Source organism: Pseudorasbora parva, chromosome 10 (genome assembly GCF_024679245.1).
Source record: "Pseudorasbora parva isolate DD20220531a chromosome 10, ASM2467924v1, whole genome shotgun sequence".
Classification (NCBI taxonomy): Eukaryota; Metazoa; Chordata; class Actinopteri; order Cypriniformes; family Gobionidae; genus Pseudorasbora; species Pseudorasbora parva.
The window spans coordinates 48,785,028-48,811,575 of NC_090181.1; the positions used below are offsets into that span (position 1 = coordinate 48,785,028).

Below are 26,548 nucleotides of genomic sequence, written 5' to 3' on the forward strand. Positions count from 1 at the left end.
ACACCCTCTATGTAGATATCAGAGAAACATGATTTTCAAAAACGGATTCAAAACTGATTTGGAAAAAAACTTACACACAAAATAACTTATTTTCAATATAAAAAGTCATAGTGCATGATTATATAGCATTATGGCTTTACAATCAAAACATGCTCAATAGTGTGATAAGAGGTACAAAAATATCCAGTCCACAATCATTTATATTGAAAATAAGTAATTTTGTGTGCATGTTGTGTTTTTTTCCAAATCAGTTTTGAAAATCATTTAAGAACTTGACAATTAAAGAGTATTTTGTTTTATTATTATTATTATGGTACTGGATTGGGCTGAAAAGCCTCATAAGTTAATAATCGTATTCATTCCTAAACTATGGTGCATTTCCATACTCAGTAATAAATAATAGACTATATAATCTGGGCAAACCCGGTGGGATGTCAAAGCTGAGACCAAGCCTACGCCCTCGAGAGAGCCGTTTAACACATGCTGTTCCAGCTCATTCTAGGGCACCGCTCATCCACCTCAGTCCTCAGCAAAACTAATACATTTTTAAAACATTTCATAAATTATGTCACTGATTTGAAAATAAAAAGTGCTATTTTCATTATAAAATGTGACTGTGGACTGGATTTATTTTGACCTTTTATCACAGTGTTGGACAAGTCAAAGATCAGAAACAGCGTTGGCTTCGATGCGTGGTCAGTTTTTGTCTCCCTCATTACTCCTCGTGGCTGTGTCTGCCCCATTGACTTCCATTATAAACACATTTTTTGAAAGCAAAGCCCCGACACCATATACTCCTGCATTCTTGATCGTTTCCTGTTGGGAAGAGGTCAATCATTTTATTTTTTACTGTTGATAACCAGGTGGCACCATTAACCCTTTAGATAAGACTTAGCAAAAAAGCTTGCCCACAGTGTACTGTTGAGTTTTTGAACATTTTCAAAGCATTTTCCCAAAATATGTGTCAAAATAGTATAAATATGTGTCCTTTGCTGAAACACGAAGAAAGGTATGGCCAAATGATGACTCAAACATCCCCCATAATGGATGAACACATCCCCAACAGCACACAAGGGTTGAATGGCCTCACAGGGCAGCAAAGCATTCTGGGAATTGTAGTCTTTCATCCCCATGAGACAAAAATACATTTTCTGTCTTTTCTCAGTCTAGAAGGCACCAAATTCAACAATAATTTCACATTTCTACTACATTGATGACCCAGTTTAAACACAGATTCATCTTCCCAGCGCTGAAGTACCGCTTTAATAATGACGGATTTCTGAAGGATCACGATCACTGAAGACTGGAGGAACCATCCTGAACATTCAGCTCTGAGCACACAAATACACAATCAAATACAAATGTGTTTTGATGAGCACGTGCTGTATCCCCGCCCCCGTTGTCAGGGAGACGCGGTGCGCGCTGACGTCACACGCAGCTCACGGTCAGTCAGTCGGTGTGTTTTCTCCGGTGTGTTTTCCCGGTGTTTCTGCGGTAAGATGGAGGTGACGGTGGCGATGGACCCGCTGTTCCTGGCCTGGAGCTGCTGCCGGCGGCGGAAGCTGCAGAGATGCGCCGATATCTGCTCCAGGCTTCTGTCGGAGAGCCCGTTTGACCAGGTCAGTGCAGCTAGCAGCTAGCTCAGAGGATTAGCCCTCATAAGCTCATTACACACGGACAGGACCTCTATTAACAGAGATGGCAAAAGTACTCAAGTAGAAGTACAGATACTTGTGTTAAAAATAGCAATGATTTAACTTCTTTACTTAATTAAAAGTAACAAAGTACCAGGCTTAGAAATTTACTTTAAGTGTAAAAGTAGCCTTGCGAATGACAAACATTTTTTTATGTAAAGCTAACTTTACCTGGACCACACAAAGTGTTGCAAGTGTGCAAACTGAGGAACTTAAGTGGATATGGAAAAAAATATGCCATTGACTACATTTTAAAGGGATGTCAGACTATATTAGGCCTAAAACTTTAAACATGGAGTGCTAATAATAATAAGTCAGGCTCACAATTTTTACAATTGAGTGCAATAAAAGTTAGAAAAAAATACAATTTCAATGTTCATTGTATTCAATTCTTTATTGATATGCAAATAGTCAATAGACATCCAGCAATAGAGAAATGGCAAGTGATGCATGCCCTCATGTCTGTGGATGTGCACGGTCAGGATTTGTCCTGAATCCCTGTAGGAACTAACTGGGAAGACCTTTAAGTGTCTCTGGGACAGAAACTATGACAGCTATTACTGTTTTGCTTTCAACTTGCAAAATCTTTATGGGTCCTACAGAACGATCTTCCTGTCAGCAGTTACAGTTTGACTATAATATATATATATATTTATTAATGGCGGCAGTATAGGTATATTATGTATTAGATATTGCTACAAAAAAAAAGAAGAAGTAAGAATTATGCTCATAGTAGCACCGAAGAAATAAGAAACACGATATATTGACCCGCCATAGAGGTTTTAGATCAGTGTTTCCCAGCCTGTTTTCAGTCATGGCACCCTTTGATTTTTATTTATTTCGTGCCCCCCGTCGCATACGCTACGCTAGCGGTGTAACGGTACAGATCGCTCACGGGTCGGTGCTTATCACGGCTTTAGGTTCACGGTTTCAGTACGGTTCGGTTTGCTATGTTCAGGGACAAAAGGACTACTGTCAAATAAAAATAAAGAAAATAAGAACAGATAACTTAACTACAAGCAGCAGCACAAATAAATAGTATAGAGCAAAGATACTAATAAAATAAACAGTGCTTTCCAGGTGTTTCAGGTGTTTCAGGTGTTTCAGGTGTTTCAGGTGGGTCTAACATTAGACTGACAGGTGACGGCACAGCTACGGCTTCTTCTGATTCAGACAGTTTTATTTCGCTCGCATTAAAAGCATCAAAGCTTCCCACAAATGCACACTGCAAATTATCATTCCGTTACATGCAACACAATACACACAAGGATTTGTAAGCTCACCATTACACAAACATATCCTGTGTAGGGGTGTCCATGGTTAACCGATTGACCGATTAACCGTTAAAAATGGCGTAACCGAGTGAAACATTTTGCTCGGTTAAGTGGCGTCAATGACGTGCCTTTAATTTAGTTGTAATATATTTGTGCACCCCTAGAGACCGCCAGAGCGCTCCCAGACATTTGTAGTATCCACAAGAAGAAGTCATGACCAGCTTTCTAAGCGGGCAATGAAAGCGTGGGAGCACTTTAAAAATGAGAGTGACGGGGCAAAATGCAAGTATTGCAATGCAGTGCTTACCGCATTCTTCAGGCTATAAGTCGCTCCGGAGTATGAGTCGCATCAGTCAAAATATGCGTCATGAAGAGGAAAATAACATACGCCGCACTGGACTATAAGTCTCATTAGGGCAGAAGCAGAGCGGGAGCCGCACGCGCTGGGCATAACGGAGCAGAAGGAAGAAAGTTTGAAGTGAGAAACTTGTGAATGACTAGAGAAAAGCAGACGTTACTTTAACTGTGATGAAGAAAACAAAAAAAGCTGATCGCGGACTGAAAGCAAGATGGCCAGAGCTGAAGGGACGAGTCCACAGATGCTTGAACTCTCTGCCGGGAGAGGCTCCGCCGCGCGAGTCGAACGCTGTGGGAATCGATCTCGGCTGCATATTTTACTGCATGCCCTAATCATGACGGCGCCCTCGCGGCCACTCGCATCGCTCGTGAACTGGAGCGCATCTCATCCTAATTTAACGAAACTCAGCGTACGCCTCGCAGACATGAAATAGATCTTAGGAAACTTGAAATGTCTTTTAACAATTTAAAACGAAAAGAAATAGGCTACTCTCTGATTGTGTAATCCATGATGTGCATTTCTCTCTATAGGCGCGTCCACTACGGAGATGGCGGTCGTCAAATTAATAAGCTAATAATAACCCTGACGCACACTATGGTTAACCGAGTATTAACCGCTAAGGGCCTCGGTTAACGGTTAATGAAAAACTTGAAAACGTGCAGCCCTAATCCTGTGACTATAATTCAAAGCACAATTTAATGCACAGCCATTCGCAATTTGTTCTCTGCTTTGAAAATATATGTGAACACACTGTTGTATAACTTTGATAACTTCTGAGGCTTGATTTGTGGAGTTAAATGTTCCGTTTGGTGGATTAAATAGCCGTGCAGAGCGGTTAAACTCAGTGCGAATGAATCGTCTGTGTGTCGGAGACTCGGGATCTATTGAGGAGAACACAGGCCATGCAAACGCTCATACAAAGCAGAAAAAACACTCGCTTCTGATCCCTAATGCATCTCTCACTTACTGTATGTGATCTCACTGTTAGAAGCGCCGCTGCGTCAGTCAGAGGAAAATGCCTATCAACGCGTGCCGCCACAAATAATTAACCGCGTGCTGTCATGAATTAAGCCACACGTGTTCTTATAGGATAAAGACACGCAGTCTCGTGAATAATTATGAGGCAGTGATGAGTCATCGCCGCACTATAGTACGAGAAAACATCACAACCTATGACGCTGACATGAAGATGAACCAGGAAGTTGAAAATAGAGCAAAAAGTCTTAAAATTAACAAGTTGTCTGCCACATTTAAAACTAGGGCTGCACGATTTGGTGAAAATATATAATTGCGATTATTCTAGGTCAAATTGCGAAAAAAGTGTGTGTATATAACATTTTGTGTTTATATATTAATGTGACTAATAATAATAATTATTATGATTATTATTACTGCTAAAAATATTTTTAAAAATAAGAAATATTACAATAACACTTTCATAATTACAAATAAAAAAAGAGTATGTCATAACAATATAATAATAATACTAATTATTATTATTATTTTTGTATGTTTTTCTGTTTTTTCAGAAAAAAAAAACTGCTGGGTTACCTATTAATATGCAGACAGCCTATGACTAAAAACATTAGAAAGGTCTAAGCCTAAGGAGTAATTGTAAGAAAATTAAATTAAATAAAAGATATATATATGTGTGTGTGTGTGTGTGTGTGTGTGTGTGTGTGTGTGTGTGTGTGTGTGTGTGTGTGTGTGTGTGTGTGTGTGTGTGTGTGTGTGTGTGTGTGTTGTTTATGTGATATCAATTTCTTTTTGATATCTGTCTTTGATATGAAATATGAACCTCTTGTGCATCCACTGTGGGAAAAAAAAAACTCCTGTACATTAAAGAAAAACATGTTTATTAAGTTTTAAAATGTATTAAGTATTATTTTCTTATTATTGATTACCCAAAAGTTTTTAATTCATACTGAAACCCAGAGGGCGCCCTCGAGCGGAAAACGCCACATTTGCCTCAGAGGAGTAATTGACGTTAGTTTTCAGGAAATCCCTGATGTGGAGCTGACGCTGTAAACAGAAGATAGAGACGCTTTGATTAAACATGACGGCAATAAACACGACTGCAGCAAAATATGGAGTATCTGAGTTCTTCAAGCCGTCAAGGGTATTTTCATAATAATAAAGTGTATAATAATGCAGTGCTGATTGACATAGACTGCTATAAAATAACGCCTCGTCTGCCTCACTCTGATGAGAAGCCACATCAGCTCACACACACTCGACTGACGAGATGAAGTGAGGTAAACATGTTATTAAACGTTGTCTTTAGTTGAACAGGTTTATGAACGCTTCACTAGTTTGTGAAGATGTTTGACTCATGTTCTTTTTCAAACGCACGTTATAATCGACTCAAGCTCGCAGTCTTTCAGACGGAGCAGCGTTGATCACAGAGCTGCTTACACACTGGGCATTTATTTATTTAATTTAAATTGCAGCCTTTGAGCTTTCATAATCGCACACAAAGCAAATCACGATTGCGGTTCGATGTCGATTAATCGTGCAGCCCTATTTAAAACGATGCATTGAACAAAGTTTATAAAGAGAGACCGTTTTGCCCGTTTTTCTTTTATTATCGCTTTTGTTGTAGTGTATCACTGAGGAGCCAGCACGCGCATCCATCGACAGAAGCATACATAAAGCATTATTTTCAAGTCACAACCCATATTAAAGAGGCGTTATCAGATGTGAGATGAACTGCGGTGCACCTTTTATACGGCACCCCGTTTGGGAAACACTGTTGTCGATTAAGCAAGACGCAAACAAACGCAGCAGGGCTCGATATAGTCAAGTGTGAAACCAGCACAGACCATCGCTGCTGGGCCATCAAGCCTCAATGATTTCCTGAGAATGAATGCCACCGAATCTGTTGAGTTGTAGTGTTAGACTACGTCAAGCGCAACGTATATTCCCATCCAATTAGATTGAATTCAGTATTGATGATGCAAAACATAATAACGTTAACTCCACTGAAATTATTTGAAAATAAAGTAACGAGACAATTTTGTAAAATGTTGAATCGTGATTTGTGTTTAAATGTAAGGAGTAAAAGTAAAAAGTAGACACAAAAATAAATAGTAAAGTAAAAATATCAGAAAATCTACTTAAGTACAGTAACAGTATTTGTACTTCGTTACTTCCCATCTCTGTTTATTAAACGTGTTAGAATGTGTTTCATTGGTCATGTGCTGCTTTACATCAGTGTTTGATAAACAACTGAGCTGTTCACACTCTTCCGTTACTGTTGGCCAAGGAGTCTGGTGCTGGATCAGTGTCTGAGGTAATGTCTCACCCTTTATTAACTTCAGTGTCCCCTACTATACTCCCAGTGTCCCCTACTATACTCCCAGTGTCCCCTATTATACTCCCAGTGTCCCCTATTATACTCTCAGTGTCCCCTATTATACTCCCAGTGTCCCCTACTATACTCCCAGTGTCCCCTACTATACTCCCAGTGTCCCCTACTATACTCCCAGTGTCCCCTATTATACTCCCAGTGTCCCCTATTATACTCCCAGTGTCCCCTATTATACTCTCAGTGTCCCCTATTATACTCTCAGTGTCCCCTATTATACTCCCAGTGTCCCCTATTATACTCCCAGTGTCCCCTATTATACTCCCAGTGTCCCCTATTATACTCCCAGTGTCCCCTACTATACTCCCAGTGTCCCCTATTATACTCCCAGTGTCCCCTATTATACTCTCAGTGTCCCCTATTATACTCCCAGTGTCCCCTATTATACTCCCAGTGTCCCCTACTATACTCCCAGTGTCCCCTATTATACTCCCAGTGTCCCCTACTATACTCTCAGTGTCCCCTATTATACTCTCAGTGTCCCCTATTATACTCTGTGTCCCCTATTATACTCTGTGTCCCCTACTATACTCCCTATTATACTCTGTGTCCCCTATTATACTCTCAGTGCCCCCCATTATACTCTCAGTATTATACTCTCAGTGTCCCCTACTATACTCTCAGTGTCCCCTACTATACTCTGTGTCCCCTACTATACTCTGTGTCCCCTACTATACTCTGTGTCCCCTACTATACTCTCAGTGTCCCCTATTATACTCTCAGTATTATACTCTGTGTCCCCTACTATACTCTCAGTGTCCCCTATTATACTCTCAGTATTATACTCTGTGTCCCCTACTATACTCTCAATGTCCCCTATTATAATCTCAGTGTCCCCTACTATACTCTCAGTGTCCCCTACTATACTCTCAGTGTCCCCTATTATACTCTCAGTGTCCCCTACTATACTCTCAGTGTCCCCTACTATACTCTGTGTCCCCTTTTATACTCCCAGTGTCCCCTATTATACTCTCAGTGTCCCCTATTATACTATCAGTGTCCCCTACTATACTCCCAGTGTCCCCTACTATACTCCCAGTGTCCCCTATTATACTCTCAGTGTCCCCTATTATACTCTCAGTGTCCCCTATTATACTCTCAGTGTCCTCTATTATACTCTCAGTGTCCCCTATTATACTCTCAGTGTCCCCTATTATACTCTCAGTGTCCCCTACTATACTCCCAGTGTCCCCTATTATACTCTCAGTGTCCCCTATTATACTCTCAGTGTCCCCTACTATACTCTGTGTCCCCTAATATACTCTCTGTGTCCCCTATTATACTCTCAGTGCCCCCTATTATACTCTCAGTATTATACTCTCAGTGTCCCCTACTATACTCTCAGTGTCCCCTACTATACTCTCAGTGTCCCCTATTATACTCTCAGTGTCCCCTATTATACTCTCAGTGTCCCCTATTATACTCTTAGTGTCCCCTATTATACTCTCAGTGTCCCCTATTATACTCTCAGTGTCCCCTATTATACTCTCAGTGTCCCCTACTATACTCTGTGTCCCCTATTATACTCTCTGTGTCCCCTATTATACTCTCAGTGTCCCCTATTATACTCTCAGTGTCCCCTATTATACTATCAGTGTCCCCTTTTATACTATCAGTGTCCCCTATTATACTCTCAGTGTCCCCTACTATACTCTCAGTGTCCCCTACTATACTCTCAGTGTCCCCTACTATACTCTGTGTCCCCTACTATACTCTGTGTCCCCTACTATACTCTCAGTGTCCCCTACTATACTCTCAGTGTCCCCTATTATACTCTGTGTCCCCTACTATGCTCTCAGTGTCCCCTACTATGCTCTCAGTGTCCCCTACTATACTCTCAGTGTCCCCTATTATACTCTCTGTGTCCCCTATTATACTCTGTGTCCCCTATTATACTCTCAGTGTCCCCTATTATACTCTCAGTGCCCCCTATTATACTCTCAGTATTATACTCTCAGTGTCCCCTACTATACTCTGTGTCCCCTATTATACTCTCAGTGTCCCCTATTATACTCTCAGTGTCCCCTATTATACTCTCAGTGTCCCCTACTATACTCTCAGTGTCCCCTATTATACTCTGTGCCCCCTATTATACTCTGTGTCCCCTACTATACTCTCAGTGTCCCCTACTATACTCTCAGTGTCTCCTACTATACTCTCAGTGTCCCCTACTATACTCTCAGTGTCCCCTACTATACTCTCAGTGTCCCCTACTATACTCTCAGTGTCCCCTATTATACTCTCAGTGTCCCCTATTATACTCTCAGTGTCCCCTACTATGCTCTCAGTGTCCCCTACTATGCTCTCAGTGTCCCCTACTATACTCTCTGTGTCCCATATTATACTCTCAGGTCCATTATTCCCTATTATCCGTCCAGTATTCCCTATCATTGGTCCATTATTCCCTATCATTTGTTCAGTATTTCCGATTTGTCATCCATTATACTGGATTTTTTTTCCAGTATTCCCTATTGTACTCCTCCTGCTTTCAGAGAGTGTGTGTAGCTTTGACACACATAAAGATCTGACTGAGACATGCTGATGCTGATGAGGGTTTTGATGCTGATGCTGATGAGGGTTTTGATGCTGATGCTCACACCTCTCCTGATGATGATGAGGGTTGTGATGCTGATGCTGATGCTCACGCCCCTCCTGATGCTGATGAGGGTTGTGATGCTGATGCTCACACCTCTCCTGATGCTGATGAGGGTTGTGATGCTGATGCTGATGCTCACACCTCTCCTGATGCTGATGAGGGTTGTGATGCTGATGCTGATGCTCACACCTCTCCTGATGCTGATGAGAGTTGTGATGCTGATGCTCAAGCCTCTCCTGATGCTGATGAGGGTTCTGATGCTGATGCTCACACCTCTCCTGATGCTGATGAGGGTTGTGATGCTGATGCTGATGCTCACACCTCTCCTGATGCTGATGAGGGTTGTGATGCTGATGCTCACGCCTCTCCTGATGCTGATGAAGGTTGTGATGCTGATGCTGATGCTCACACCTCTCCTGATGCTGATGAGGGTTGTGATGCTGATGCTCACGCCTCTCCTGATGCTGATGAGGGTTCTGATGCTGATGCTCACACCTCTCCTGATGCTGATGAGGGTTGTGATGCTGATGCTGATGCTCACACCTCTCCTGATGCTGATGAGGGTTGTGATGCTGATGCTCACGCCTCTCCTGATGCTGATGAAGGTTGTGATGCTGATGCTGATGCTCACACCTCTCCTGATGCTGATGAGGGTTGTGATGCTGATGCTCACGCCTCTCCTGATGCTGATGAAGGTTGTGATGCTGATGCTCAAGCCTCTCCTGATGCTGATGAGGGTTGTGATGCTGATGCTCACGCCTCTCCTGATGCTGATGAGGGTTCTGATGCTGATGCTCACACCTCTCCTGATGCTGATGAGGGTTGTGATGCTGATGCTGATGCTCACACCTCTCCTGATGCTGATGAGGGTTGTGATGCTGATGCTCACGCCTCTCCTGATGCTGATGAAGGTTGTGATGCTGATGCTGATGCTCACACCTCTCCTGATGCTGATGAGGGTTGTGATGCTGATGCTGATGCTCACGCCTCTCCTGATGCTGATGAGTGTTGTGATGCTGATGCTGATGCTCACACCTCTCCTGATGCTGATGAGGGTTGTGATGCTGATGCTGATGCTCACACCTCTCCTGATGCTGATGAGGGTTGTGATGCTGATGCTCAAGCCTCCTGATGCTGATGAGGGTTGTGATGCTGATGCTCACACCTCTCCTGATGCTGATGAGGGTTGTGATGCTGTTGCTCACACCTCTCCTGTTGCTGATGAGAGTTGTGATGCTGATGCTCACGCCTCTCCTGATGCTGATGAGGGTTGTGATGCTGATGCTGATGCTCACACCTCCTGATGCTGATGAGGGTTGTGATGCTGATGCTGATGCTCACACCTCTCCTGATGCTGATGAGGGTTGTGATGCTGATGCTCAAGCCTCTCCTGATGCTGATGAGGGTTGTGATGCTGATGCTCACACCTCTCCTGATGCTGATGAGGGTTGTGATGCTGATGCTCACACCTCTCCTGATGCTGATGAGGGTTGTGATGCTGATGCTCACACCTCTCCTGATGCTGATGAGAGTTTTGATGCTGATGCTCAAGCCTCTCCTGATGCTGATGAGGGTTGTGATGCTGATGCTCAAGCCTCTCCTGATGCTGATGAGGGTTGTGATGCTGATGCTCACGCCTCTCCTGATGCAGATGAGGGTTGTGATGCTGATGCTCACGCCTCTCCTGATGCTGATGAGGGTTGTAATGCTGATGCTGATGCTCACACCTCTCCTGATGATGATGAGGGTTGTGATGATGATGCTCACGCCTCTCCTGATGCTGATGAGGGTTGTGATGCTGTTGCTCAAGCCTCTTCTGATGCTGATGAGAGTTGTGATGGTGATGCTCAAGCCTCTCCTGATGCTGATGAGGGTTGTGATGCTGATGCTCAAGCCTCTCCTGATGCTGATGCTGATGAGGGTATTGGTGTTTCAGGCGGCCTGGAGCCTGAAGACCCGGGCTCTGACGGAGATGGTGTTCATCGATGAGGTGGAGGTGGATCAGGAGGGCATCGCTGAGATGATGCTGGACGAGAGCTCCATCGCACAGGTGGCACGTGAGTCTGATCAATCACATCCACACACGGTCATGTGTATAGTTCAGCTTTACAGGATTTGCCCTGTAACTCTTTCCCCGGCAATGGTTTTTAAGATTTGGCAGCTGCCCTTCTCACTGTTTAGATATAATTAAGCTCCCAGAATCTGTCAGGAAGCTTCAGTCCATCTCCTATCCTGAAGTCTGTTTTGCAGAGATGGACTAAACATGAACTCCCAAAACTCCCAGTGGTCATGCATTAGCTGCAGTGTCTAGTATTGCATTAGTTTTGTGTCCTTCTCATGGACATTTAATCATTTTAAAATTCATTTTAATCGAGTTAAATCTCTTTTTTGGCTCATTTTATCTGTAAAGCAACAAACTGGTCTGTCCACACCAGACGAGATGCCACAAATCAAACAAAAACCACAGCCAATCAGAACAGTAAGTTGGCGGAGCTCTCGGCACCAAAGATTCACTGGAATATGAGCGCTTAATGATATTCAAAGTCACATGACCTGCTTCTAACATTAAATAAAGCACGTAAACACCACCCGAGATCATCTTTGCCATGTTTGTGTTGTTGTTCCAGCCGAGACGTCACAGAAACCGTTTCTGAAGTGGAATCATCGCGTGTTGCCCCTGCGACTGGTTAGGAAAAAACGCTCATTCCCATGGAAAACATGCTTTAATCATGGTCACGTGTAGTTAGGACACGGTGTCAGACAGACCTGCTCCATCATTCTGGGAAAGCCCTTGTGTCTGTAAGCCCCTGATGCCCATATTTATCTCTTCTTGTTTTGGTTTTGTCAGGTCCGGGGACATCACTGAGACTCCTGGGAACGAGCCAGGGCGGAGCACCCACTCCAGCTGTCAGGTGCCTACATCTGACCTCTGACCTCCGCTGTTTTAACCCTTACATGCATTTCATCAGTGTTTCACCAAACATTCTTACATATTCGGGTCTTTAGCGACCCGGATCTATATTTAACATGCATGGATCTGTACCTGTCAAGATAAAACTGCTAATATTAGAGTAACAATTACAGAAGAATAAAATAAAGCACATTTCGTAACCTTCTGGAGCTTGTAAGGGTTCAGTTTGAGCAGATGTTTTACTATCTATCACTATTTCACACATATTCTCCAAACTCATTATCAACGTCTTCAAAATCCACATTTTGATCACTGACAGCCTCCTCACCAGATCCATCATAAAGTGACAGTGACACTAATATCTGAATGTGTTAAGTGTTTGCTCTCTGCTGTTAATCGCTGAGCCATTTCAAGTTTTGCAGATTATAATTAATAGATTAGATAATATAGTTTAGTTTTCTGTCTGAGGTAACTATGAGTGAAATGTCACTTCATCATTGCGTATAAGACATCGCCACCATGTGGAATTAAGATGGATTGCGCTTATTTCGTCATTATAGATTCATTTATTATTGCGTAGAAAAAAAAAAAAAACGTACACTCTTATACACCCTGGGTCGTTAGCGACCCTATACAATTTTTACAAAAAAACTAGTGGAATAACAGGAATTAAATTATAATTTAATAATTTTTTCTTATTATATTGTTTAAAATGGATTGATTGAGGAATACTAAGAAGGTTGATGTCTAACTTTAAAAAATGAATGAGGAGAAGGGTAGTGGAAGATGTTCTTGATTAGAGTTAGGTTAGACCCGAGGTATGCATTTAAGGGTTAAAGCTGCACCATTGTTTTGGTTCTGGCTCTAGATGAGCCTGATGGTGTGTGTGTGTGTGTGTGTGTGTGTGTGTGTGTGTGTGTGTGTGTGTGTCTATCCACACCGATCATCTTATCAGTGCTGATGTCACTGATGACATCAGCTCCCTCCCTCCAATCAGTGGCTAATGAAAGAAAGGCTGATATCTGAATGGCCTGGCCTTCTGAGTGACATGTTAATAATTTCCTCTGGACGAGCCATGGTCAGTGTTGCTCATTCATTGGGTCTAAAGCTTGACCTTCAACCTGTTAATGAAACACCTTTGGAAAGAAAGATTTATCGCTCATTATTTTTTAAAATTTAGCTAATTTCACAAACAAAAAGTTAGGTTAAGTAGCTTTAAACTGAGCGGTCACAGAACACATCGACTGCCGTTCAGCTCCATCCAGAGCACAATACATCACCCATGCTATAAACTAGCAAAACGTTCACTTGCGTTATTATTTCATATCTTTTAATATTACATGAGTATTTGTTACGGGTGGGACGCTAGGGTTTTTACCACGGCTCTGTGGTCAGGGGGTTCATTTTGATTCGCTGTACATTTTAATGCTTTAGAAACGCCATACATCAGCATAAAATACACAGCCTGATCATCTATCCTTTACAGTAGGTAAGTTATTCTCCAGGTCATGTAAGGAATGAGGCAGTTTGATTTTATGAATGCACACATTCATGAAACATTCGTAAATATATGAGCAAATATATGAGTAATTTACACGTAAAATGGACCTTTACGGAAACCCTGCTGCAGATTCACAAACACTTCGTATACCACGGATTCGTTAGTTAAACGTGTGTATATTAATGACTTCCAAACATCCGTAAATAAGAAGTGCATGCGCACTCATTCTTAATTTGCATAATATCCGCCCATTAGTTACAAATGCAAATGACATGGCCAGGAGCGCTGTGGACTCTTCTGGAATTGTTTCTCAGGTTTGAATCCAGTATTTTGCGTAAATGCTTAATATAGTAAGATTCCGGTGCCTGAGAACGCATCTGGTGATATAGACTAGTGTCTGTGAATATTAAACAGCAAAAACACTATTTAAATATGAATTCTGCGTGTCTCTGTGAATGAATGGCGGTTTAATTTACCTCACACACACTGATTTGCGCATGACGGTTGTGAATGTAAGAATGAACGTTATCTCCAGAGCCTGAGTCACATACATGCTGACTTCATGAGCATTTTACCGTTTAATTTGAGAAAAACTACCGTCATAAACACACAGAAACACAAAGGTCACGGCAACCTGTCACAATAAAAGTCTGGTTTAACTGGACACATATATTGCTGTTGTACTCGTCTCAATGTAATAATAATTCTAACACTAATGTAATAATAATAAATTATCAACATTTCATCTTTTAAGTAATAAATAAAAAAAATTCTTCCACGTTTTAATTTTAACAGTATTAGCTCAGTTATAAAGCGCAGCACTTTGTTTGACAAAGAGTTAAATTAAACTGAAAGATACATTAAATTAATGTTTTATGTCTTCATTTGATTACCAGAAGATACACAACAGAATTTGTAGGAAATCTTTTTTATAGAAATTAAATTTTAAAAAAAAATGGTTGTTTTTATATATTCAATTAATTAAGTAACTAGTAGCTTACAATTTACTGGTTAATATTACAGTGAACAAACATCACAGTCAGTGGCAGACAGAGACCTAGGCAGCTCTGGCATAATGTCAATAACACTTCTATAAATGACTTACAGTTTCTGCACAGTTATCGATGTAAACAGCCCCTAAAGTACCGAAAAAAGGGTACCGCTGGGTACTGGTACTGATTAAAAATGAACCCTACCTGTGATCAAACTTATTTACACATTCTAGTGTTTGCGAGCAGAGATATTCACACTGTTTCACAAAACTCACCATGTGCTTGGACAATATTAACATATGCACTGCAAAAAAATATTTTCTTACTTAGCATTTTTGTCTTGTTTCTAGTCCAAATTCTTAAAACAAGAAGTATTTACTAGACAAACAAAAGTAATTGTCTTGTTTTGAAAAACAAAACAGAAGAAAAACTCAAAATTAAGAGAGTTTTTACTTAAAATAAGCAAAATAATCTGCCAATGGGGTAAGCAAAATAATCTTAAAACAACATTGTTTACTCGTCTAGTAAATGTTTTTGAATGTAATTTTTTTTTAGATATTTAGACTAGAAACAAGACAAAGATACTAAGTAAGAACTGCATTTTTTGCAGTGTGAGCGCGTTATGTTCCCTTATTTTCTGTAATTGGTGTTAAATGTACCAGCAGAAGCCCTGTGTGTATCTCAGATGTGTATCTTATTATTATCCCTGTGTACACCGATTGAACTGCAGGATTTGTCCCGGTATTGATTGCTTCATTAAATGTGTGGCAGACACAATGCGGCTCGAATGGATGAAGTTTAGATGAAGAGATGCGAGGGCTGAGGAACACACACCTCACTGCGGAGATATTGAATGTTTAGCTGTATAGGGATGGCTCAATACCACAATTTTGGCTTCGGTACGGTACCACTATCTAATACCCAAGGACCAATATTAAATTGATACCACACGGTCTGATATTAGCGCGAGTATCGCCTGAGAATGAGTTCAATTATGCATGTTTTGAGTTTATAAAGTGAGAAATTACCACAAATGTTTAATAGTAAATTAATCAACAAAGATTATCACATCAAACGTCATTTGAACGTCACTTTCTTTTGAGAAATATTTTCAGCAAATCTCTCTCAATGAGCAAATAGCTTCTGGCTTAACACACTTAACATACTTAGTACATACTTTACTTAGGAAACTTAGTACATATTAAGTTTCCTTGAACAATCAAATGCATAAAATGATGAACAAATGTCCGTCTTTAGTGAGTATTCACATAAACACAGTCAGTTATGTCTAACGCAATGTCTAACGCTATGGTATACCGCGCATCCCTAATGCTGTGTGTGTGATCCGGTGTTTTCCCTGATCCCCACTCAGGCCGATGGCTCAGTCGGGCCGTCCCATCACAGGGTTTGTGAGACCCAGCACTCTCTCTGGAAGGCCGGAGACGATGGAGCAGGCGATCCGCACGCCCCGCACCGCCAGCACCGCCCGGCCCGTCACCAGCGCCTCTGGGAGATTCGTGCGGCTGGGGACGGTATGCTTTAGCCTTAAAGGGATTGTTCCCCCAAAAATAACAAATGTGATGTTTATCTGCTGATCCAACATGTAGGTGTGTTTGTTTCTTCAGTAGAACACAAATGAAGATTTTTAACTCAACCGTTGCTGTGTGTGGGTCATATAATGCACGCTTCAGCCTTAGTGGACCGTCACACTCAGCAGTTTCCTCATCCTGTCCTTCTGTCGCAGGCCTCCATGCTGACCAATCCGGATGGACCCTTCATTAACCTCTCTAGGCTAAACCTGGCAAAGTACGCCAAGAGACCCAACATGTCCAAGGTAATTTAACTGGAAAATCATGTGGAAGAAGTACCACATAATCTGTGACCGTATTATGACTAGCAGTAAAGAGATAGCACACCTATTAATTCCTCCTGTGGTTGGCTTGGGTCTTGAGTGAGGAAATGACATTGGTGTCAATGAAGGCCTTTCTGAGCCATCGGATTTCAACACTAATATCTTCATCTGTGTGTGAAGATGAGCGGAGGTCTGACGGCTGGCCAACCACAGGAGGAATTAATCACACAATTTACACTACTGGCTGAACTAACCCTTTGAGTCTTTGTCCTGACTCGCTGAAATCATAATATAAACATAATGTTGTTTATTCTCTCTCTCTCTTAAACACAAGACCTTGTTTGAGTACATCTTTCATCATGAGAATGACGTGAAAAATGTAAGTATGTGTGGTAAGATTTTATGTCGATGGCTGTTCGGTGTGTGTGAGGCACTGATGTGTGTGTGCCCCCACAGGCGCTGGAACTGGCAGCGTTGGCCACTGAGCATGCTCACTTCAGAGACTGGTGGTGGAAAGTGCAGCTGGGGAAGTGCTATTACAGGTCAGAACCGCTGGCCTCAGGCTTTCTCATTGTGTCCTGCATTACAGGCTCATCACACACACACACACACACACACACACACACCGTTTCACCGTCTCGTGTTAATCTGGAGTATCTGTGGCAGTGGTTCCCAACCTGTGGGCCGCGAGATGACTTGAGATGTATTTGAATATATTGATATAATTCATAAATTGTATTATTGATACGATTACTGGTCCGTGAGTACTGGTGTGTGTTTGTGAGTACTGGTGTGTGTGTTAGCGAGTACTGGTGTGTGTGTGTGAGTACTGGTGTGTGTTTGTGAGTACTGGTGTGTGTTTGTGAGTACTGGTGTGTGTTTGTGAGTACTGGTGAGTGTTTGTGAGTACTGGTGTGTGTTTGTGAGTACTGGTGTGTGTTAGTGACTGCTGGTGTGTGTTTGTGAGTACTGGTGTGTGTTTGTGAGTACTGGTGTGTGTTTGTGAGTACTGGTGTGTGTTAGCGACTGCTGGTGTGTGTTTGTGAGTGCTGGTGTGTGTTTGTGAGTGCTGGTGTGTGTTTGTGAGTACTGGTGTGTGTTTGTGAGTACTGGTGTGTGTTAGCGAGTACTGTGTGTGTTTGTGAGTACTGGTGTGTGTTAGTGAGTGCTGGTGTGTGTTTGTGAGTACTGGTGTTTGTTTGAGTGCTGGTGTGTGTTTGTGAGTACTGGTGTGTGTTTGTGAGTGCTGGTGTGTGTTTGTGAGTACTGGTGTGTGTTTGTGAGTACTGGTGTCTTTTTGTGAGTGCTGGTGTGTGTTTGTGAGTACTGGTGTGTGTTTGTGAGTTCTGGTGTGTGTTAGCGAGTACTGGTGTGTGTTTGTGAGTACTGGTATGTTTTTGTGAGTACTGGTGTGTGTTTGTGAGTGCTGGTGTGTGTTTGTGAGTGCTGGTGTGTGTTTGTGAGTGCTGGTGTGTGTTTGTGAGTACTGGTGTGTGTTTGTGAGTACTGGTGTGTGTTTGTGAGTACTGGTGTGTGTTAGCGAGTACTGGTGTGTGTTAGCGAGTACTGGTGTGTGTTAGCGAGTACTGGTGTGTGTTAGCTAGTGCTGGTGTGTGTTTGTGAGTACTGGTGTGTGTTTGCGAGTGCTGGTGTGTGTTAGCGAGTAGTGTGTGTGTTTGTGAGTACTGGTGTGTGTTAGCGAGTACTGGTGTGTGTTTGTGAGTACTGGTGTGTGTTTGTGAGTACTGCTGTGTTATATTGAGTACTGGTGTGTGTTTGTGAGTACTGGTGTGTGTTAGTGAGTACTGGTGTGTGATATTGAGTGCTGGTGTATGTTTGTGAATACTGGTGTGTGTTATTGAGTACTGGTGTGTGTACTGGTGTGTGTTAGCGAGTACTGGTGTGTGTTTGTGAGTACTGGTGTGTGTTAGTGAGTACTGGTGTGTGTTATTGAGTACTTACTTAGCATTTTTTGTGAGTACTGGTGTGTGTTTGTGAGTGCTGGTGTGTGTTTGCGAGTGCTGGTGTGTGTTTGTGAGTACTGGTGTGTGTTTGTGAGTACTGGTGTGTGTTAGCGAGTACTGTGTGTGTTTATGAGTACTTGTGTGTGTTAGCGAGTACTGGTGTGTGTTAGTGAGTGCTGGTGTGTGTTTGTGAGTACTGGTGTTTGTTTGAGTGCTGGTGTGTGTTTGTGAGTTCTGGTGTGTGTTTGTGAGTGCTGGTGTGTGTTTGTGAGTACTGGTGTGTGTTTGTGAGTACTGGTGTGTGTTAGCGAGTACTGTGTGTGTTTGTGAGTACTGGTGTGTGTTAGCGAGTACTGGTGTGTGTTAGCGAGTACTGGTGTGTGTTAGTGAGTGCTGGTGTGTGTTTGTGAGTACTGGTGTTTGTTTGAGTGCTAATGTGTGTTTGTGAGTACTGATGTGTGTTTGTGAGTACTGGTGTCTGTTTGTGAGTACTAGTGTCTGTTTGTGAGTACTGGTGTGTGTTAGCGAGTGCTTGTGTGTGTTTGTGAGTACTGGTGTGTGTTATTGAGTACTGGTGTGTGTTTGTGAGTACTGGTGTGTGTTTGTGAGTACTGGTGTGTGTTTGTGAGTACTGGTGTCTGTTTGTGAGTACTGGTGTGTGTTTGTGAGTACTGGTGTGTGTTTGTGAGTACTGGTGTGTGTTTGTGAGTACTGGTGTGTGTTTGTGAGTTCTGGTGTGTGTTAGCGAGTACTGGTGTGTGTTTGTGAGTACTGGTATGTGTTTGTGAGTACTGGTGTGTGTTTGTGAGGACTGCTGTGTTATATTGAGTACTGGTGTGTGTTTGTGAGTACTGGTGTGTGTTATTGAGTACTGGTGTGTGTTAGTGAGTGCTGGTGTATGTTTGTGAGTACTGGTGTGTGTTATTAAGTACTGGTGTGTGTACTGGTGTGTGTTAGCGATTACTGGTGTGTGTTAGCGAGTACTGGTGTGTGTTTGTGAGTACTGGTGTGTGTTAGTGAGTACTGGTGTGTGTTATTGAGTACTTACTTAGCATTTTTTGTGAGTACTGGTGTGTGTTTGTGAGGGCTGGTGTGTGTTTGTGAGTACTGGTGTGTGTTTGTGAGTTCTGGTGTGTGTTAGCGAGTACTGGTGTGTGTTTGTGAGTACTGGTATGTTTTTGTGAGTACTGGTGTGTGTTTGTGAGTGCTGGTGTGTGTTTGTGAGTGCTGGTGTGTGTTTGTGAGTACTGGTGTGTGTTTGTGAGTACTGGTGTGTGTTTGTGAGTGCTGGTGTGTGTTTGTGAGTACTGGTGTGTGTTTGTGAGTACTGGTGTGTGTTTGTGAGTACTGGTGTGTGTTAGCGAGTACTGTGTGTGTTTGTAAATACTGGTGTGTGTTAGCGAGTACTGGTGTTTGTTAGTGAGTGCTGGTGTGTGTTTGTGAGTACTGGTGTTTGTTTGAGTGCTAATGTGTGTTTGTGAGTACTGGTGTCTGTTTGTGAGTACTAGTGTCTGTTTGTGAGTACTGGTGTGTGTTAGCGAGTGCTGGTGTGTGTTTGTGAGTACTGGTGTGTGTTATTGAGTACTGGTATGTGTTTGTGAGTACTGGTGTGTGTTTGTGAGGACTGCTGTGTTATATTGAGTACTGGTGTGTGTTTGTGAGTACTGGTGTGTGTTATTGAGTACTGGTGTGTGTTAGTGAGTGCTGGTGTATGTTTGTGAGTACTGGTGTGTGTTATTAAGTACTGGTGTGTGTACTGGTGTGTGTTAGCGATTACTGGTGTGTGTTAGCGAGTACTGGTGTGTGTTTGTGAGTACTGGTGTGTGTTAGTGAGTACTGGTGTGTGTTATTGAGTACTTACTTAGCATTTTTTGTGAGTACTGGTGTGTGTTTGTGAGGGCTGGTGTGTGTTTGTGAGTACTGGTGTGTGTTTGTGAGTTCTGGTGTGTGTTAGCGAGTACTGGTGTGTGTTTGTGAGTACTGGTATGTTTTTGTGAGTACTGGTGTGTGTTTGTGAGTGCTGGTGTGTGTTTGTGAGTGCTGGTGTGTGTTTGTGAGTGCTGGTGTGTGTTTGTGAGTACTGGTGTGTGTTTGTGAGTACTGGTGTGTGTTTGTGAGTGCTGGTGTGTGTTTGTGAGTACTGGTGTGTGTTTGTGAGTACTGGTGTGTGTTAGCGAGTACTGTGTGTGTTTGTAAATACTGGTGTGTGTTAGCGAGTACTGGTGTTTGTTAGTGAGTGCTGGTGTGTGTTTGTGAGTACTGGTGTTTGTTTGAGTGCTAATGTGTGTTTGTGAGTACTGATGTGTGTTTGTGAGTACTGGTGTCTGTTTGTGAGTACTAGTGTCTGTTTGTGAGTACTGGTGTGTGTTAGCGAGTGCTGGTGTGTGTTTGTGAGTACTGGTGTGTGTTATTGAGTACTGGTGTGTGTTTGTGAGTACTGGTGTCTGTTTGTGAGTACTGGTGTGTGTTTTGTGAGTACTGGTGTGTGTTTGTGAGTTCTGGTGTGTGTTAGCGAGTACTGGTGTGTGTTTGTGAGTACTGGTATGTGTTTGTGAGTACTGGTGTGTGTTTGTGAGGACTGCTGTGTTATATTGAGTACTGGTGTGTGTTTGTGAGTACTGGTGTGTGTTATTGAGTACTGGTGTGTGTTAGTGAGTGCTAGTGTATGTTTGTGAGTACTGGTGTGTGTTATTAAGTACTGGTGTGTGTACTGGTGTGTGTTAGCGATTACTGGTGTGTGTTAGCGAGTACTGGTGTGTGTTTATGAGTACTGGTGTGTGTTAGTGAGTACTGGTGTGTGTTATTAAGTACTGGTGTGTGTACTGGTGTGTGTTAGCGATTACTGGTGTGTGTTTGTGAGTACTGGTGAGTGTTTGTGAGTACTGGTGTGTTTGTTTGCAGGCTGGGTTTGCACCGTGAAGCAGAGAAGCAGTTTCGATCAGCTCTCACTCAGCAGGAGTTTGTTGACACCTACCTCTACCTGGCTAAGGTACGGTTAGTCTAGATCAGTGCCTTCCAGCTTCTGTGAGTTCTTCCCTGAGGCTGTTTGTGCTTCGCAGGTGTACCAGCGTCTGGACCAGCCCATCACGGCTCTCAATGTGTTCAAGCAAGGCCTGGATCACTTCCCCGCCGAGGTCACGCTGCTCACGGGCATCGCACGCATCCATGAGGTACGGCTGTGTGTGTGTGTGTGTGTGTGTGTGTGTGTGTTCACATCACTCAGTGAATCGCACGCATCCATGAGGTACGGCTGTCTGTACACTGCAAAAAATGCTCTTCTTTTTTATTATTTTTGTCTCGTTTTCAGTCTAAATATCTAAATATTCTTAAATCAAGATGCATTTACTAGATCAGTAAAACGACATAAGATATTTATTTTTTTGTTTTCTGGGGAAAAAATATCTAAATGAAGAGAGTTTTTGCTTAAAACAGGCAAAATGATCTACCAATGGGGTGAGAAAAATAATCATATTTCTGTTTGGGACGGAAACAAGAAACTAGATTTCAATCAGAAATCAGATTATTTTTCTCACCCCATTGGCAGATCATTTTGCCTGTTTTAAGCAAAAACTCTCTTCATTTAGATTTTATTTTCAACAAAACAAGCAAAAAATATCTTATGCGTTTTACTGATCTAGTAAATGCGTCTTGATTTAAGAATTGTTAGATATTTAGACTGGAAACGAGACAAAATGACTAAGAAGAGCATTTTTTGCAGTGTGTGTGTGTGTGTGTGTGTGTGTGTGTGTGTGTGTGTGTGTGTGTGTGTGTGTGTGTGTGTGTGTTCACATCACTCAGTGTCTGTGGATTCATGTGTGTGTCCGTCTCCTGCAGGAAATGAACAACATGACCTCGGCCACAGAATATTATAAGGAGGTGTTGAAGCAGGACAACACGCATGTGGAAGCCATCGCCTGTATCGGCAGCAATCACTTCTACACGGACCAGCCAGAGATCGCCCTGCGCTTCTACAGGTCACACTCCTGCACTTAACCCCAGCAAACACCACTGAGATCAGAGGCATTGAGACATGTGGCGTCTGTGCTCTGATGGCTGTCCTCACACACACCTGATCAGGGCTGGGTACAGATACAGACGTCATGATCTGAATCAATGCACCCTTTGCACATTTACAGGTTTCTCAAAGTCGTCATGTAAGGGCTAATGTCCACCCAGCCGGTTGTTATCGCAGAATAAACCCCTCCAGAGTGATCAGGACCCCGAGGCGAAGCGGAGCGTCACTCTGAAGGGGTTTATTCTGAGATAACAACCGGCTGGGTGGACATTATCCCGCTTATTACACGCCTACTAGTCTCAAATAAATCACACACTAAATATTGTCTCGAGATTAAATATTTTATTAGCTCTTACGCAAAGTTTCCGCGAAGAAAAACAGTTCCAGACTGCTTTAAGCCTTTATCTATTGCTGCTAAATGTTGAGAATGAATGCTGAAAGGGTTAGTTCAGCCAAAGATGAAACCAAGCCTCTGATTTACTCACCCTCAGGTCATTATAGGTGTTTATGACATTCTTCTGTCAGACAAATACAATCAGAGTTATATTTAAAAAGTCCAGGCTAACGTTAATCCCAGCAGTAGTTGGAGCTGTTTCTGAAGTCCATTAAATGCAGCTGTCCGTCAAATAACGTGCTCCACACGACTCCGATGGGTTAATAGAGCCTTCTGATTCCAATCGATGCGTTTGTGTCAGAAAAATATCCATATTTAAAACGTTATGAAGGAAACCCGCCTTGAAGTCTTCCATTGTAACCCACGGCTGTTTAAGCCACAAGATGGCGCCAGCGTTAAGCACAGAAGTAGAACCGGTCAAGATAACTCGCAGTACCCGGATGAGCGGTGTGTGTTATCTGGAAATAACATACCGCTGGAATGCACGATTGACCAATCAGAATCAAGCATTTCACAGAGCCGTGTCATAAAGTAGGGTTAACTTTTATAGCGGTGAATTAGAGAATACATTTATTCATGTAAAAAATATTTTATGTCATTTTACTGATCTAGTAAATTCATCTTGATTTAAGAATTTTTAGATATTTGGAAAAAATAACTAAATAAGAAGAGCATTTTTGCAGTGCATAGACCTGTATTAGAAACTACCACACAGCAGCGGTAAGTAGTTTTTTGTAATTTGATGCAAACGTAATATAATACATTACATGTGTTATAAATGTACAAACAATAAAAAAATGTTGCAGAATGTACGATATTGATGAGCGTTAAAACGCATCATCACAGTCTGTGAGAAGGAGAATATCCAGATGTCGTCAGATTTACATCACGTAAACTCAAGGACTGTTATTGCCACAGACGTCAGTACTGAACAAACTATACAAGTATTGTTTGGCTAGTGCTTCTGTGCCTTTAAATGTCTGAAATCTAAAATGTGTAATTGTGATTAATCGCACACTTGTTGTGAAGTTGAGCATACGCAATTAATCTCATTACACACCTTAATGTCCTCATGATTTGCTATATATATATATCCAGCAATGTGAACATCAGATTGAAGAGAGGTTCTCACAGAGCTGTATTTTCTGCAGCTTCAGGGATCATTGGAGACTCCAAGAGTCCATATAATTATGTTATGTAATAAATCTATTAACACCCATGAAAACAAACACAAAAAACATTACAGAAAAAAACGACAGAATTCAGTGTACAGTGTGTGTACAGAGCAACAACAACAAGACTTTTTTAAATTTTAGCCGAGTCAAGCTGCAATACCGAACAGAACCACACGGAGACGCCCAAAACTCCCAAATCAACCGCTTTGACTGCATTAACACATGACTCACACATACTCCGTCTGCAGTGCGTGTGCGGTGCGTGTTGCGTTGCGTGTGCGTTGCAGGAGCCACACACCCTGTAGAGCTTTCACATATAGCCTGCGTTTGCAGTCCGCAACTGATCCGCTGTTGCACACCACAAACACAGCATTGATTCATTATTTTTTATTTAAAATTCAATAGTTTTTACTGAACATGCCTCGTCAGAATTCCAATTCTCTTTGTTTACTCTTTAATAGAAGTCAGGTTACGTAGCCTACTACATTTAAACATTTTAATAAATTCATTTATTCATATTTATATACTTTAGATTTAGCTCACACAAGTGGCAAAACATTTAAACACAGGTTATAGCCTTAAATCACAAACATTTTAAATTAGAAACTTACAATAGTCTATTCAAAAACAGCCGACTCTCGTCTTTTCTTTCGTTTTTACACCCTTTTAAAAGAAATCCTGCAGGTCAAAAAGAACTTTGCTTTTCACCTCCAAGAAAGTACGAGTGCTCTCCATTATGGCACTTTTTGTTTTACCTAAATGCCAGGTAAGGTGTTGTTTTGTTGCTTTACTTGAGAAAAAAAGCCACGTGTTGACTTTGAAACAAGAGTATATTTTAAATGATATGCATCTGTGGTGAAATCACTAGATTTTCGCGTCGGTACATGTTTATTTTAATGCGAACCATCTTCTGTCACTTTAATGCAGCAGCGCAGCGCAGCGCAGCAAAAAATAGACTCGGTACGGAAACGATCCGTGCACTGCTGCAGACGCAGCGCTCCTGAACGGACTGACGGACCGCATCCGCGTGCAGTGTGAAAGCTGTCATCCGTTAACATGGGGACGGGAAAAATACGCACCGCACACACACTGCAGACGGAGTGTGTGTGAAACAGGCGTAACATTATCCTTCCCGAGTGTGTGGAAACAATGTAAATACATGGAGATGTGTCAGTACATGAACGCAGTGTGTGATCAGTGATCGAGGGAACACACACACACACACACACACACACACACGGTTTGTTGTTGATTCTGCATTCATGTAGTGTAAGTTGTGATCGATAGTGGATAATAATGTGTAGTGGATAATTTGAGTGTGTATGTTGTCACATGATCATGTCACTATGGGGCATGTTGTCACATTTCCCTTCCATTCTTTCGGGGTAAACGTAGATAAAAGTACACACTTCATTAATGAAACACATTGTACTTGATTAATGTGGTCAAAACAAATACTCTGAAGTGTATTTACACAAACTGAAGTCAAGAAGTGTTGTGCCCTGCTCTCCTCTTATGATATATTTTAGGAGCATAAAATAAGAAAATAAATGCCATGCTTTAAACAAAGCATTACAAGAGCATAAACACTAATCATGCTCGGCTGTGTTCATATTCAACATGTGGGAAATAATACCTGCAATACTGTAAACAGCTAAATATATTAACTTCTGCATGCTTTGCTGAGATCTGTCTGAATGACACGTTGAGGAGTGGCGAGTAAAGCGTGTTAATGAAGTGATTAATGGAGTGTGTGTGTGACAGTAGAGCATGCTGATGATTAATGTGTGTGTGTGTGTGTGCCTCCTCAGGCGCCTGCTCCAGATGGGTGTGTTTAACTGCCCGCTCTACAATAACCTGGGCCTGTGCTGCTTCTATGCGCAGCAGTATGACATGAGCCTGTCCTCCTTCGAGAGGGCTCTGGGCCTGGCATCCAGCGACGAGGAGCAGGCCGACGTCTGGTACAACCTGGGACACGTGGCAGTGGTGAGTGCTCCCTCATTAGTGTGCTCCCTCATTAGAGTGCTCCCTCATTAGAGCGCTCCCTCATTAGAGTGCTCCCTCATTAGAGCGCTCCCTCATTAGTGTGCTCCCTCATTAGAGCGCTCCCTCATTAGTGTGCTCCCTCATTAGAGTTCTCCCTCATTAGAGTGCTCCCTCATTAGTGTGCTCCCTCATTAGAGTGCTCCCTCATTAGTGCTCCCTCATTAGAGCGCTCCCTCATTAGAGTGCTCCCTCATTAGAGTTCTCCCTCATTAGAGTGCTCCCTCATTAGTGTGCTCCCTCATTAGTGTGCTCCCTCATTAGTGTGCTCCCTCATTAGAGTGCTCCCTCATTAGTGTGCTCCCTCATTAGTGTGCTCCCTAATTAGAGTTCTCCCTCATTAGTGCGCTCCCTCATTAGTGCGCTCCCTCATTAGTGCGCTCCCTCATTAGTGTGCTCCCTCATTAGTGTG

General features: G+C 42.3%; 1 protein-coding gene across 2 annotated transcripts in view; it reads left to right on the top strand.

The window, feature by feature from the left end:
* The first annotated feature begins 1,412 nt into the window (after positions 1–1,412).
* The window catches only part of ttc8 (tetratricopeptide repeat domain 8), a 36,478-nt gene continuing 11,342 nt past the window's right edge, over positions 1,413–26,548 (top strand). The window contains exons 1-11 of one of the 2 annotated variants that reach the window (XM_067454758.1): positions 1,413–1,619; positions 11,226–11,346; positions 12,138–12,201; positions 16,066–16,225; positions 16,438–16,527; positions 16,880–16,924; positions 17,002–17,087; positions 21,411–21,498; positions 21,569–21,679; positions 22,344–22,483; positions 25,905–26,079. In XM_067454758.1, coding sequence (XP_067310859.1) covers positions 1,500–1,619; positions 11,226–11,346; positions 12,138–12,201; positions 16,066–16,225; positions 16,438–16,527; positions 16,880–16,924; positions 17,002–17,087; positions 21,411–21,498; positions 21,569–21,679; positions 22,344–22,483; positions 25,905–26,079 — 1,200 coding nt within the window. In that variant the 5' untranslated portion in view covers positions 1,413–1,499. The remainder of the gene's footprint in view (positions 1,620–11,225; positions 11,347–12,137; positions 12,202–16,065; positions 16,226–16,437; positions 16,528–16,879; positions 16,925–17,001; positions 17,088–21,410; positions 21,499–21,568; positions 21,680–22,343; positions 22,484–25,904; positions 26,080–26,548) is intronic. The other variant, XM_067454759.1, reaches the window with a different exon arrangement.